Source organism: Artibeus jamaicensis, unplaced genomic scaffold (genome assembly GCF_021234435.1).
Source record: "Artibeus jamaicensis isolate MK-2021 breed Jamaican fruit bat unplaced genomic scaffold, CSHL_Jam_final scaffold_1283, whole genome shotgun sequence".
In the NCBI taxonomy this organism is placed as follows: domain Eukaryota; kingdom Metazoa; phylum Chordata; class Mammalia; order Chiroptera; family Phyllostomidae; genus Artibeus; species Artibeus jamaicensis.
The window spans coordinates 17,370,360-17,386,614 of NW_026522028.1; the positions used below are offsets into that span (position 1 = coordinate 17,370,360).

General features: G+C 43.7%; 1 protein-coding gene across 2 annotated transcripts in view; it reads right to left on the bottom strand.

The window, feature by feature from the left end:
* The window catches only part of NHS (NHS actin remodeling regulator), a 383,059-nt gene extending 375,221 nt beyond the window's left edge, over positions 1 to 7,838 (bottom strand). The window contains exon 1 of one of the 2 annotated variants that reach the window (XM_053655778.1): positions 6,651 to 7,838. In XM_053655778.1, coding sequence (XP_053511753.1) covers positions 6,651 to 7,206 — 556 coding nt within the window. In that variant the 5' untranslated portion in view covers positions 7,207 to 7,838. The remainder of the gene's footprint in view (positions 1 to 6,650) is intronic. The other variant, XM_053655777.1, reaches the window with a different exon arrangement.
* Positions 7,839 to 16,255: the final 8,417 nt, after the last annotated feature.

The following is a 16,255-nucleotide window of genomic DNA, read 5'->3' on the forward strand; positions in this document are numbered from 1 at the left end:
AAAAAAAAGGCAGAGAATACATGGTGCATTATTAAATAAGTCACTATTGTGGGCAACTAGAACTCAGACCTACTGGAGAACTCTGAGAGATGGTATAGAACACACCTCAGAGGTCTCTCATCCAAGGGGCAAAGAAGCTGGGGTGTTCATCCATCAATACCCTGTCCATCACTGGTTGAGTGCTGCTTCAGGAGCACTAACTCACTGGGCCTTCAGCTTTCCCTGTGGACACAGCTAGGCATGGTCCATTAGCCAGAGGGGGGAAAGCCCTAGGCAGAGTTCTAGGAGTTTGCAGTAAGCAGCCTTCAGTATGAGAGGTGAGGGCTGATGGAATATAGACATAGCGCCAACATCACTGTCTGTTCAGAAGAGAAAAGCTAAGATAAAGGCTAGCACAGAGTTCAAGAAAACTTGTAGGTGGGGAGGTGGTGGACAAAGAATCAGGTTCCACTTCACAGAGAAGATGATGATGTGCCAGCTAAGTATCAAAGAATGACCCTGTAGAAATTAGCCAGTGAAATGTTCCATAAGGAAAGCACAGAATATACATAGGCGTGAAGAATGAGAAAGCCTGGCAAGTTGGGGAATAGTTAATAGTTCAGTGTGGCTTGACTGAAGTAGAAAATGAAGGAGGCAGGGAGGGTCAATGAGTAGAAAAGCAAGAGATAAAGTGATTCCTCTGGGTTTGTGCAGCAATGCATAAAAGAAAAGCCTAGTGCTTGCAAACAACACTGTAGGCTCAGACCTGGACCCTAATTCTAGGCTCCAGCACTTTCTAGCTGTTGCTACCTGGAGCAAGTTGCTAACCCTCAGTAAAGTGGGAAGATAACTGTACCCCTCTCATAGAGTTATTGTGAAGATTAAATAAGGTAATTCATATAACGATCTTAGCACAGGACCTGACATATAGAACTGAATAAATATTAGCTAAAAATAAAATCAATCCACTCAATAGATGATAAAAGTGTCACTGTAGTGCAATGAAGAAATGATGGTCATTCGGTAAGTAGCAATGGATAAATTGTGTAGCCATATGGAAAAATAATTAAGCTTGACCCTTACCTCACACCATTTGCAAATATCAATTCCATATGAATTGCAAATCTAAATCACAAAGACAAAACAAAGAACTTATGGAACATAGGAGAATATCTTCATGATCTTGAGGTCAGTGAAGAATTTAAGAACAAACAGAACAGACCACAAATAAACACTAATCATAAAGAAAAGGATTGACAAGCTGGAGTACATATAAAAAAAATAAGAACTTCTTGCCAAAAGACATTGTGGGTGAAAAGGCAAACAGAGTGAGAGAAGGTATTTGCAATTCCTATAGCTACAAATGGCCCATATCCACAATATTTAAAGAACTCCTACAAAACAATAAAAAATACAAAAAAAACTTATCAGAAAATGAGCAAAAGCTCTGAATAGGTAATTCACAGAAAAATATCCATATGGTCAAAAAATATATATGAAAAGGTGCTCAATCTCCCAAACTACCCAATAAATTCCAATTAAAACCACAATGAAATATTTATTACCTATCCACCAGAGTAGCTACAATTCAAAACACCGTAACAGTGTTCTGAGAATGTGGAGCAACTGGAACTTTCATGTACTTCCGGGAGTGTAAATTTGTACAACTAGTTTAGAAAACTGTTAGGCAATAGCTACTAAAGCCAAACATCCATCCCCTTTGATCCAAAAATTCTACTTTTAGATATATACCAAAGAATTGTGTGTACATAAGCTCATCAAAAGGCAAATAAAAAATGTTTGTGGCAATAGCCCTAAACTAGAAACAACCCAAATGGTCATCATCAGGAGAATGCATCAACCAATTGTAGTATATGCACACTATGAAATTGTATTCAGCAATGAGAATGAGCAATCTACTGTAACAACATGGAAGAATCTTTGTTTTAAAGATTTTATTTATTTATTTTTAGAGAGAGGGGAAGGGAAGGAAAGAGGGAGAGAAACATCAATGTGTGGTTGTCTCTCACATGCCTCCTACTGGAGACCTGGCCCACAGCCCAGGCATGTGCCCTGACTGGGAATCAAACCAGCACCCCTTTGGTTCACAGGCTGTCCCTCAATCCACTGAGCCACACCAGCCAGGGCCAGCATGGAAGAATCTTGCAAACATAATGTTTGGTGAACACCAAAAAGGTATATACTCTGTGACTCCCCTTACATAAAATTCAAAAATAGGAAAATCTAATTGGTGGATGTGGATGTCAATATAGTGTTTACCTTTGGGAAGGGAGACAGCGACTAGTAAAGGGCCTGGGGGTGGGAATGTTTCAGGATACAGTAATGTTTTTACTTCTTGATCTGGATGCCAGTTATATGAGTTGTTCACTTTGTGAAAATCAACCAAGCAGTACATTTATGATTTGTATACTTTTCTGTAGGAATATTCAACTTTAATATAAATCTTACTTTAAAATTTAGTAACTAAATATAATTAATTAACTGCAACTGAAAAGCCAATGACATCTAAGAATGAACAGTTTGGGGTTAAGGCCAGTGAAGGAATTCCAAAATGTCAGGTTTTAGTGATTGAAAAGATGGACTGGCTTCAAATTTGTGACCATAAATTTCAGAAGGTTCTCAACACAGCCAGGTAATTCCCTCACACTTCCTTACTGCATCCATGTTCCCTCCCTGAGATAACATTAACACCTTGCCCTCTTTCCTCAAATTACCAATACCCTCTCAGCTGATTACCTCACCAGGTACTTCAGAGAAAAAAATAGATGTAATTGTATAAGAAAACTGCATCTTACCACCATCAATTCACAAGCCTACCTGCCTGTCTGACCATACCCTCTATCTTCCCTCCAGTACTATGGACAGAAGGGTGCTTTGATCCCTTCCCCTCTCAGCTTCTCAAGGTCTTCCATACTTATACAGTTCTTTCTCCAGCATCATTTATTTCCCCCTCTATGGAATCTAAATGTGTCTATACATCAATAGTTTTTTTTATGAAAAATCTCCCTTGATCTTGTATTCTCCCTCCATCTACTGTTCCATTTCTCCACTGTCCTTCAGAGTAAACTCATAAGAGTCATCATAGTTGCTGTCTCCTCTTCCACCTACCCTGTTTTCTCTTCATTCCCTCTTATTTGGCCTTCATATCCACCCCTCCTCTTAAATGTCACCTATCAGGGCCATTAATTGCTAACAAGTTACCAAACTGAACAGTCTTCTCTCAGTATTCATCTTACTCTTGGAACCATCTGACCAAATTGATTTCTCCATTGTTGAAACACCTCCTGGCTTCCCTCAGACCATACTCTCCCAATTTTCCTTGTAGCTTACTGGCTGTTGTTTGTCCGTCTTTTTCCTCTACTAAATTTCTGAAGTTGGACTGCCATAATCAAAGTTCTGGCCCCCTTTTCTTCACTTACCTATGTTGTTCCTAGCTCCTAGGATTTGCATACCATCTCTATGCTTTTGTCTCCCTTTTACCTTTGCAGCCTGGGCCTCTCAAGTTGTGAACTCACACATCTAATGGTCTGTGTCTCAACCTAACATGGTTCAAGTAGAAAACTATTGATTCTATCTTCCCACAATAAAATACCCACTCTTCCACTACATGTACCCGTTTCTGGAAATAGTACTTCTTTCTACAAGTTGTTTAAATAAAAAAAAAAAAAACTAGTAGTCATCCATAGACATTTCTTTTCTTCTCACAGTCTGTACCCAATCCAATAAGTATATATTGTCAATTCTATTTCCAAAACGAATTCAGAATCCCACCACTTCTCACTGTCTGCATAGCTACCTCCCTAGTCCTAGCCACATCATAACTCACACTGTGTAACTGGTTTACCAGCCTTCAGACTTGTCTCCAGAGCGACTTTACTAAAGTATATGTCAGATCATTGTCACCCCTACAAACTACTCCAGTGTGTCTCAGGGCAATGGGAAGCACCTGTCGAAGGATGGAGCCACACAGAAGACTGCATGGGGCATGGTGATCCTGGTGGAAAGTCTATACAGGGGATATGTAGGCACCCAGACACCTTCAAAGGGAGAAGAAAAGCAATGTGGGTCACTCCTTTTGAAACTCCCCTAGGTCTTGCGGAATACTAAAGGGAGATGTATGATGTAGCAGGTACCACTGGTACTCTATCCATAGCCCATCCTCACAGGACCCCTGCAGACATTTCTATATAAACCCTAGGCTTTTTGCATCTCTCTACCTGGCCTGGGATCATGCTGAGCCCTAACATAGGGTAGGCCCCTTCCATGAGCCAGGGAATTCATACTCCAGGTCCTAGTTTCCATCAGTGGTGGAAGTCGGTGGATAAATACTCCAGCTTCCACAATCCTCAGTGGAACATTTCTGAGGCGTGTGCTGAATTGAACCCAGGCTGCCCACAACGGTATCCAAACTCACACTGTGCATGAACTTTCCACCCTATGCTGTTCCACTTCTGTACTCCCTCCTTGTGCTTCCTGGGATGCCTCTGAAACAAACCACTTACACAGAAACCCTTGTCTCTGCCTCTACATGCTGTGAAATCCCCAACTTAGACACTACTGTGCCTTTCTTTCCAAAAGTAATGCCTTCCATCAAATCAAACAAGAACAATGACATCCTAAATTCATATGGACAAAAAAAGGAGGACTGTACCTGAAGTGTAGAGACAACATTACAGAAAAATTTTTAAAATACATTTTAAAGTCCATCCCTGGACTTATTTATTGATGTATAAATACACAGAGTATATATGCATCATCAACTGTATGCACACATTAAGGATTTTCTTTTTTTCTCCATTAACCATTAGTTTGTACCCCAAACAGTTAAAAGGACTTGAAAGGACTGTCAAATTCCATGTACATAAAGTGCCCACTGCTGTCTCTAAAGAAAGAGGGGAGAAAGAGGGGAAAGAGGACACAATCTGCTCCAGCACTGTTTCACTTGTGTGAAATCTAATTTAAAGAGCGGTGTGTGTCACACACACACACACACACACACACACACACACACACACACACACACACACACGGGAAATGTATGCACCACTCAACAGTCTGCAAAACTTCCCTCTAGCTCTTTTGAAGTGAAATCACCACTCACCCCAACCGCACTCCCCAGATATCAGCGCTGTTGAAAGTGAAGGGCCTGTCCCTGCTGTGTGGTTTAAGGTTTTAAAAAAAAAAAAAGCAGGATTAAAGCGCTCATTTCAAGTCCCAAAAGTAAAATACTACTTGGCCTACGGCAGTCCTAATTCTTTCCAGAACTCATCCCCGGAATTGCCCTTTTAAACAACCAGTCATTAACCCAACTCAGGGTCTTTTATAGCTGCGAAAACCGATCGCGCACATCATTTATTCATTACGGTTATTACTGTTGTTATTGCAGAAAAGCAGCGAATTCCCGGGGCGGGGTTCAAAGGGTTTTTTTTTTTTTCCTTTTTTTGAGTGGGGGCAATGAGCGAGCTGGGTTGCAGGGCAGATTCCCGGAAAGGACGCCACGAGAGCGCCCCCGCCCCTAGCGCTCCGGGCCACCGCGCACCCGCGCAGCTGCTGCAGCAACAGGGAAGCTTCTTATGTAAGTCAGAGCCGCTGACATCACCTTCGCTGGAGCCGTCGCAGCTGAACTAGGCACCAAATGACCGGAGCAACGGCCTAGTGCCCCCGCCCACCTTTGGCTCATTCCTAAAGGATTCTGCCGCGCTCTGATTTCACCTACAGTACGCCAGGGGACCCTCCCAAGCGTCTCTCAGAGAGCAAATGACACAGAATGACATTCATTGGGAGCGCTGGGATGTCGCAAGAGTGAAGTTAATGGGCAACAAAGATGCTCAGGGGTCTTCCATACGCGGGTGGATTTGGGAGACAGTACGAGGTGAGAACGCCTCTGAGATCCACAGAGGACAGAAGGCACCAAAAGCTATTTAGTGGGAACCCTGGGCTTGTTTAGAGCAAAAAAGATGTCCAATGATCTCCCCAGGGCCCTGGACGCTCCTCCCTCCACGCCCCCCCTCGAGGCCCCTCTGGGCCACAAGGTTGGAGCAGAGCTCTTAGAGGAGTTCACTGTAGGAGGCAAGCGTCACCTTACTAGTCTCACAAGAGCGGAAAATACAAGTTCGGGGCTCCGCACAGCCTCTTAGGTCACGGTAAGAGTGACAAAACTGCCACAGCGAAGCAGAAGCCCTAAAAAGACACTCACTACTTCTTGAGCCCTCAATCACGAGTGAGGGAGGTCGAACTATAGGGCTCAGAGCTGGGCCGCTGGAAACCACAGTAGTTGCACCAAACCCCTCTCACCCCCACGGAGGGAGGAGGAGGAATAGGGAAGGTGAGCCCCACAGGTGAATGACAGACCCCTCTGCCTCCTGTGTTGTCATGAACGCTCCTTTTCAGGCCACAGCTGCCTGCGAGTTCCGAGGCCACCCCTTTAACTTTCTCCCCTCCACGTTTGCGTCCTGGCATGAGAGTCCAGTTGAAACTCTCAGCACCGGGAGGATTGGGGTGGGTCCCAGGGGAAGGGAGGGGTGGGGAAGCAAGGGTAAGTTGCAAGCTGCAGTGGGCGCGGCGCCGCGGGGCTGGGATTGCGGCGACCGGGGAGGGCTGAGGGTGCGGCGCAGGAGAGGAGCGCTTGGGCGGGCGGCACGGATACTCACGCACTGCCTCCTGCTTGGGGTCCAGCGTGCACAGGACGCGCTGCACGCCACCGAGCTTGCCCTGCAGCGCCCAGACGCGGTGGTGGGTCAGCTGGATGTCGCTTTCGAGCTCCTGGAACAGACTGCACGCGTGCCGGGCCACGTCCGAGAGCTGCCGTAGGACGCGAGCCAGCGCGGCGTTGCTGACCGCGCACAGGTCCAGCATGAGCAGCACTGCCGCAGCCGCCGCCGAGGACGCCTCGCCAGCCGCGGACACCGCCTCTGGGACCCCTGCCGCGCTCTCCTCGCCCCCCGCGGGCGCCTCTCCATGTTGTGGCTGCGCCTGATCTGTCGGAGCGGGCAACGGCGGCGGCAGCCCAGAAGGAGCAGGGGGCGCACGGAGCGCACGGGGAGGATCCTCGGGCCCGGTCTCCACGGCCTCGGCCCGTCGGCTGGGCGGCTGCAGGGGTGGCGGCGGTTCAGCTGTGCCTCCGTTCGCGTCCTCTGCCGGGCCGGGCGGCGGGCGCCGCTGCCGGCACAGCCACTGCGGCTCCACGATCCGCTTGGCGAAAGGCATCCCGCGCAGCCGGGCCGCGACTTTCTGGTTTCCTCAAAGCGCCCTTTTCTAGCTGGGAACCGGGCGCGCCCACCTGGGCGGACCGGGGGAAGAAGTCGGGCAAAGGCGCGCTGGGGCACTCCGGATACGCAGGGGTCTCTTCCGTTCACCTGGCCTCCTCCTCTTCCCCGCCCTACCCCTAGCAAATCAGTCTTCCTGGTCCTCCTTCGGGTGCACGGTTCCCCGGGGAAGATGACAAGCGCGGGGCACAGAAATCGTGGGGTGCGCCTGGGCTCTGCTCACTTGCTTCCAACCCAGGTCGGCTGGCTCAGCTCCATCATTCCAGCGCTCGCCGCAGCAGCCCCGGCCGCTGCCGCCGCCGCCGCCTATATAAATGGGCGTGTGTGTGTGTGTGTGTGTGTGTGTGTGCGCGTGTGTGAGTGTCTGGGTGGGTGGGTGTGAGTGTGTGCGCGCGCCTCAGTTTGAAAGTACCCCAGCGAAGGCCTCTCCCCGCGCGCCCTTCGGCCGCTCCGGGGAGCGATTGCACCCAGGCTCTCTCCCTCTCTGGGCCGGGAGGAGGTTTCAGAAAGGCGCTTTGAAAACCCGGAGAGAGGAATCCGCCTCCAGCCCCGGCGCAGGAGGCGGCGCGGGGGCGGCGGGGCCGACGCAGGGAGGGGGGAGGCCAGGGCGAGGGGCGCAGCGCCCTGTGCGGCCGCTGGGAGTCACTGGTGGCCTCACCCTGCGCTTTCCGACGCAAAAAAACACTTCCTCACATCTAAGGGTTTAGGGCTGAGATTGTCAGCGTGGCGGGGCGGGGAATCCTCAAGTTGGTGTTGGGGTGTGGGTAGCAGAGGCAGAGGGGTGGGGTATTGGGGATGCGGTAGATCTGGCGTGTTGAAGCAAATTGCTTCGCCGAATTCCAGCCCTGAACAAGTCCTCTGGGTTCTTAGCGGGGGAAAATCGGGCTCCCCCTGTAAGTGCCCAGGGCTCTGTGAGCGCAGTGAGACAACTGGGGAGGGTGACCGGACATGGGCGCACCCCAGTGCGGCCAGAATAGCCAGGATGCTGTTTATACCCGCTTCCCAGGTATCACTCGTCTTCCTGCACTGGGCCAAGTCTCTACAGAATACCATGAATGAGACCCAAACCACCGATGAGCAAATCAAAAAACTGCTTGCAAAACTCATTGACACGTTAGGTGAGATACGCAGGATTACCTTTCTGTCACCCTACTGTGCTGATCATTCACAGAGATTTTAAAGTTCTCCATTAGAGAGATGATTCATAAAGTTTTCCCCTTCGGTTAACTGAAAGGTATAATTTCTAAAAAGCCATATATTTTGATTGCAGCAGGCTAGATGCTGTCAGCCTAAAACCTTTTTTTTAAGAGTTTGGGAAATGTTAATAAAATACATGTTTTCATCCCCCCAAAAAGAATACTGTAAAAATATATATTTTTTTATTTTAAAGCCACAAGCCAGATCTTGGGAATGCAGCCTTCATTTCATGTGTCTAAAGAGAACATGGAAAAAATGTTTTATGGCAACAATAAAGTCCTCCAGACCTTTGCTGGTGTCTCCTCTCACTTTCCGCCTTAGCAGGAGCCTGCACAGGGCCCCACAATCAGCACTTTGGACTGGCCCACACTTTGGTTATAAAGGTTTCAACAGACCCTTCTCTTATTCTACCTAAATAAGTAACTTTTTTGGCAAGGGAATGTCCTTGTTCATAAAAGATCCAGGCTGGGGATTTGCGGGTAAAGGGCCATAATGTCTCAAGGTACACATAAATAGTTCAGTACCAACAACAAGAATAGTAATGATAGCAATAGTGTATATGTACGATGAGAAAGAAAAAAAATATAGCAAAATGTGCGAACTAGTGAGTGTAAGTAAAGGATATATTGGGATTCATCATACATTTCTTGCAACTTTAAATTTGCTTTGGTTTCCCTACTTTTAAAAAAAGTGAAAGAAATAATATTTTGGAAAAGGGTCTTTTAGGAGTTGTTCTTTATCTCACAAATTAAAGAAGCTTAGAGCTGGCTATTTTCAAATTTAACTTGACTTTTTTTTTTTTTTTACCAGAGGGAAGTGGGCAGTGGGATAGTAGCAGATAGCTTGACTTTTTCATATGTTCAAAATGCTGAACATGAGTTCTGCTAAGTGGCCAGCCACACACTCCTGCCTAAACATATTGAGGTAAAGAAAAACAAAGGGTATTAAAGGCATCCAGTTAGCAAGCCTTGTGGAAAGTCTGCCCTGTCTCTCACTCCCCCTTACCCAGCACTGTCCTATTAATAGCATTCAAGGGGCCTAGTGGAGTGGGCCCAGCTGAACCCTGACATGGGCTATGAGTGGTGGTGAATTCTCACTCCTAAAGGGAGCTTCCAGTGATTGGCAAATACCTTCCTAGGCCTGAGGGCCCCTATCCACCCAGAGAGATGATTGAAGGGGAGGGAGAGTCCTCCTCCAGGCCCAGGAGGCGGAGGATTCCAGGGGGTAATTAAGTTCAAGAAAAGGCTATCTTGTTGTCTGCCCTCAAGTGGTCATCAGCACAGACCCAAGGCAAGATTTCAGAATGATTCAAAGCACAGTTCAGCTATGCAAAAAGGAAAATTAATCACCTGGACTCCTAGTCACATGCTAATAAAGCCAATTGGTCCGAAATAAACTTGATTTTTGGCTTTCGATTTTCTTTGTTCTCACTGTCCCTACCACTATTACCACTTTTGGTAGTCTCCAGTGGGCTAAGTTCACTTTTGTGTTTTTAAATTTTTTGATGACTTCAGAGTCACCAAAAATAAAACTAATACAAATAAACACATATATTGATATGATTGGTTGATGTTTTCTCAAGTGGCTATAAGATGTGACTAAAGGCACTTTTAAAAATGTGATTGTTATACATCCACAACGCCATTTTAATAAGAACTGCATGCTAGCTCTGCAAGGGTAGCTTCAGGACAACCTCCTAGGTTCACTGTACTCATTCCCACTTCAAGCCCCTCTTATGTGGCTTACCCCACCCCCCAACACACACACACACAAGTGTTTTAGTTTGGTCCCTACTTTGTAGAACTGAAATCAAATAATAGCAACCACATGTAATAATGATGGGATGTATGGGGTTTTTTTCTTTTTTAATTTATTGGTGTAATATCAGTTAATAACATTATATAATTCAGGTGTACAAAATCTTAATGCCAATGAGTCTTCCACACATGTAGGAGTTGTGCCTTTCTTTTTTTGTTGTTTTTCTTTTTTAATTGATGTTAAAATACAGTTGTCTCCATTTTCCCACCACCACTTTCCCAGAGTTGTGCCTTTCTTATTCAAATCCCCAATTGCTCCATTTTACTCTGAGTTTTCCCACAAAAAGCTCTGATGATATCAAAGTTGATATCTGAAGCCAGATTTTTATACCTAGTTACATGTATTGATCTCTCCTAATCACATACTTCCAAACCCATGTACATATATGTATTACCATGAGCTTATAGCCAAAATAGAAAGGAAAGACAGCATTGAAAAATTACCCCACTGCTTAATCCCCAGCGGTCATTTATGCAGCTAAAAGGCCAGCAGTTTCCCCATAAACTCTAATGTTCAGTCAGTATAAACCTTATGCCATTGTAAAATGAATGAAATATCCTGTCTGTGTCACCACCCCCAATAGTTACACTAGCACCTGCTGCAGCCCAGTAGGAGGAACAAGGTCTTTGTTGAAGAAAAGAATTGGCATACAAAATGCTATAAGTTACCTCCATCCTCAGCCTCCTATGTCACAGAAGGATATTCAAGTTTCCTCTAGAATCTCCCAGGAAACAAACTGGAGATTCTTGAAAGATTCTTCACCAAAATGTCTGTTGTGTTTCAAATATCCCAGCGGTGATGCTGCATCATAATTATTCCTACTTAAAAATATTTGTTTTGTCTGAGAAATTCCAGGAAACACATGGGCTTGTTAACATAATCATGTAATAATAGTGACTGAAGTCTCCCTCCACCCAATTGCACCTATTCCTCACTTAATCAGTTTAATTCACTCCTAAAAGCCCTGCCACAAAGTAAAAGCTGTTAAATAAAAATATTTTCAGTAATTACATTGGATTAAATATGAGTATTCCATCCTAACCTAAGTTACCCAAACCATTTCACAGGTAGAAAAATATACCAAGTTCACATTAGTAAAAAGCAACAATTTCAATATAAATGCACATGGTTTGTCCATAAAATGTAATACCTTATAATAGAGGTGCATTATACTTGCCAAAGGAAGAAGAACAGATTTGGGAGTGGATAGTAGCAATGGCTGTAGGAGAAAGGAGAGGTTCCATTTTTTAGAAACTTGGAAAGTCATATGGTTCTTATTCAAGCAGAAAATTTTTTGGAGCTCACGGTTATCCTATACTCAACTTGCACCCCAAAATAAAGTTATAGCACAGGAAAACACCTTTAGGGCAAAATAAAAGCTAAAGATTAGAGAGTTGTGGAACATATGGGAAGAAGGCTTATCATAGCCAATGGAAGGGACTGCAGAAGATGTCACTACCCCTCACTCCCCCCACAAAGGGGGACCACCACCTCTGCTTCCCAGGAGGTTCTCCCAAGTTTGATGTTAGAAGTTTGAACTTGGTCCTCCCAAGTTTGAAGTTTGATGTGAGTTCCTGAGTTCTGCGATTCACCAGCCCCCTTTCTCCTTTAGCTATGCTGGTTACTAGGAGACCAGTAGTCCATGGTTGTATGCCATCTTGTTGGAGAGAACATGCATTCTTCCAGATCTATGGTTCACAGTATAAATATGTTCAAAGCCTTCGTGGCTTTGCTTTTAAAACTAAGAAGTCCCTTTTATTCCAGTTTGAGAACCTTAAATTTGACTTTGTGTACCAGTGTTCCCAGGAAACATCATAGGAAAAATTCATTAATATTTCAAAATGTGAAGCTGCACTACACATCAGTACAGACACATGCATATTGACAACAATCTTGTGTATAGTTTTAAGGGGGAAAAAGATTATATACCACTACTGAAAGTTTTCCTTTGTTTTAGTTTGTGATTTTGTTCCTCAAAAATCCTCGTTTACTTTATGAAATATTAAGGACACGGGTTTCTTTCTGCATTTTACTGACAGGAAAACATAGGCAGAAAAAAATAATGCTATTAAATGTTCTTCCAAAATTCCAAAGACTGTGAATGTAAAGACTGTTTAAATCAGCCTTTTTATCTTCTTTCCAAAGAACTGTTGATTACTCGTATTGTTTCCAATGGGAGAAATTTAGACTTCTTTCTTATCTTCAAAAATCCACGCCTCACATTTTACAACTAAATATAATTTTAAACATGCCAAATCTGGATCTAGTCAGAACTGCAAATACATCAAAATAACTGACAGACTTAAAGCAGATGGTGATAGCAAACAACAAGGGTGTTTCATTCACTTATTTCTTCCTTTGCTTCTGCAACAAACATTTACCAGAAGCTTTGTTTACTGAGTGCAAACATTTATTGGGTGCTCAGGCCTCTGTTAGCTGCCAAGGATATAAAGCAAAGAAGATATAAACATGGCTCTCAAAGGATGGAATCTAGGAGAGGAGATAGTCATGTAAACAAATAATAGAGAAGAATTAAGTGCTATTCAGAATTCCAGGACGATTAACACTGACTGGGGTGGGGGGAGGGTTATAGACTGAAGCGGGGGTTCTGAAAACAACTCAGGCTTCAGTACTGGTTCTTACAGCCTAGAAATGGAAAGACTAAAAGCTGAGACCAAGCATCACCACATGGTTAAAAGTTAAATAAACTGGCGAAAATTGAGACCCCACAACCAGCTACAAGAGATATGTTATTGACTAGAATCATTAAATGGCATTTCCAACAAGTCTTTGAAAAATCCTGAAAACCAGTTGGTGGAAGAAAGAATGTGAAAATTATGTTGGGTTTTTTTTAGCTGACTTGTAATTTTCACTCTTTGGCAGGGCTCAGTTTATAAAGACGAAGTGGATTTTTAATGTATTTACTATACAGAAAAGTCTTCAATTGGGTAAAATGAACCACAGTCTTTAGAGCACATGGCGCTAATAAAGCTAAACAGCCATTCCCCAAGGGTTCATAAGCGCCCCCCCAACATCTCTCTTTTTTTTTTAACTGTTCAGAATTTGTTCTCCAAGCACCCTTCTGTGATGAAAACACCCAGCACTGGCCTTGACCCAGAGGAAGCGCTTTTGACTGTGGTGGTCCTGAAATAAATCAGCTCTTTTTTAGAGGAACTTGAGGGAGAAAAATCTACAACTCACGTTATCATTCTGGGATTGAGTCCTTGTGAACAGCAGAAGCAGCAAACTTCAAACCTTATCAAGATTGTAATATACATTAAGGAAGTGAAATTGAGCCAGATTTGAAGGAAAGCACTGTAGTAATTACAGAGTTATGAAGATTTAAAAGCTATGCGTCTGGGCATGCAGAGCGCAACGTGTTTCCTTTGGGTTCAGAGACATCGCAATTACAGGGCTTAAGGGTAGCAAAGCACAGAATTAGAATTCCCCATTAGTTTGATTAATCACTGATGTGAATGCAGGCACTGGAATTGGCTATGGCTCATTCTGATTTGTGTCTCTTCCTAGTCTCCCCTTCCCTTTACTCCCTCTATTTCCTTTACAAGTTCAGGGGCTCCCAGAAGAATATAAACTTTGTATAAATGATAAGAAATTTGGTGCAAGAAACTTAAAACTTCCTAAAGGTTAATGATTTCCCTGCAACCCTGTTGGCTTTGCCAAGAGTTGTATAATAGCTTGTTCTTTCTTCTTCCCAAGCTGTCAAATGGTAATGGTATAACAACAACATGTTAGTAAATCTAATAAGAAAATCAGAGAATAAAGTATTTTGTGTGGGTGTAGAACAAGTTGATATCCTCATGGGAAGCTCACTGAGATAATAATATATGATATTGTGTTAGATGAACTATAACAAACAAGCAAAACATATCTAGCCAATTAGACTATAGTGGGAGAGAGTCTGGTTCTTTGGAAGGAACTGCTACATCCTTCTGATCAACTTGACTAAGAATCTACTTGCAGAAATGATGTCTTGCTCTGGAAAATGATGTTGTTGGTGTGAGGTTAGTATTTTTGGGTCGAGATATTTAACTCAGTGCCTCTACATCAATACAACCAAAAACTACAGCCATTATTTTATGAATGGGGAACACACAGGCACAAAAAGGTCAATGCACTAATTCAAATCCAGCATGGCCACTTAGAAAAAGAACTCTGTAAATGAAATCCAGAATTCTTGACACAAAAGCCCTTTACTGGTCAGGACAGCCTTTAAATTGTGTGCCAAGATGACCCTTGGTGGGAAAGGCACCTTTGTCAGTGGGAGATTTTTAAATAAAAAATGTCATAGAAATGTACTTATGTGGCCCTTTTCATATTTGCATATGAACTACAGGGCTCCTGGAATCAAACATGAGAAAACCAACCAGCCATGCCTCTTAAATTATTTTTCTGAAGGTACTTTCTTTTTTCCACCTCAATTGTAAAGATCTGGGAATAACAGCCAAGTGTGCAGAGTAGAAATGTTTTCTCATCCTGTCTCAATGCCCTTATAATGTATTCAATAAGAGTCTGGAAATAATGAAAGCTTCTCCATAGAGAAATGCAAGGTTCACCATGAGGAACGATAGCACCTAGGAATCTCCTATAGTAACAGCAACACTAGCAGAAATGTTGCAGGAGTTCGAATTTCTTACTTGAGAGAAAAAAATTTTAAAGGTGACCATTCTACATATTCATTAGTGTACAGATGGAATATCAGGTCACTCAGACAAAGATAAACAGCTTTTCAATAATTTTATTGAAAAAAGGAACACACCAAGGCACATCATCATTACATTAGCCAAGATTAAAATGAAGGAGAGAATCCTAGAAGCAGCAAGAGCTAAGGGGACAGTCACCTACAAAGGAGTTCCCATCAGACTGTCAGCTGATTTCTCAAAAGAGACCTTATAGGCAAGAAGGGGCTGGAAAGAAGTATTCCAAGTCATGAAATCCAAAGACCTACAACCGAGATTGCTCTATCCAGCAAAGCTTTCATTTAGAATGGAAGGGCAGATAAAGTGCTTCTCAGATAAGATCAAATTCAAGGAGTTCATCATCACCAAGCCCTTATTATATGAAATGTTAAAGGGACTTATCTAAGAAAAAGAAGTTAAAGAAACATGAACAGTGAAAGGGCAGCAAACTCACAGTTACTAACAACCACACCTAAAATGAAAGCAAACTAAAAGAACAGCTAGATCAGGAGCAGAACCATAGAAATGAAGATCTCATGGAGGGTTAGCAACAGGGGAGTGGGAGGAGGAGAAGGGGGAGAAGGTACAGAAAATAAGTAGCATAGACAGTAGATAGAAAATAGATAGGGGGGAGGGTAAGAACAGCAGGGGAAATACAGAATCTAAAGAATTTGAGACACGTGTTCATGAACTAAAGGGGGAAATGGTGGGGGAGGGGTATGCAGGGTGGAGGGGAATGGAGGGGGGGAATAGAGCAAATGTAATGGCATAATCAATAAAAAAAAGTTAAAAAAAAAGAAAAAAATTGTAATCAAGTACTTGCATTACAGGCTCATTTTGACCATGTTTCTTTTGTTTTGTTTTGTTATTTTAATATTTTATTTATTTATTTTACAGAGTGGGAAAGGGAGGGAGAAAGAGAGGGAGAGAAACATCAGTGTGTGGCCTCATGTGCTACCCACTGGGGACCTGACCTGGCCCACAACCCAGGCATGCACCCTGACTGGGAACCAAACTGGCGACTCTTTGATTCACAGGCCAGTGCTCAATCCACTGAGCAACACCAGCCAGAGCTCATTTTGGCCATGTTTCAACATATCTAAAGTATTTTCTACTGACTTCAGGCATAACCTCACCCCTGGTTGCTAGGAAAGTCATAATAAAAGGATGGGGAAAGTGAAAAACATGGATTTGGGTTTTCAAAAGTATTTTCCACTTTAATCTTTTTTTTATTTGCTCTTGGGATACAGCGTCTTCACTTTGAACCACCTGCACATC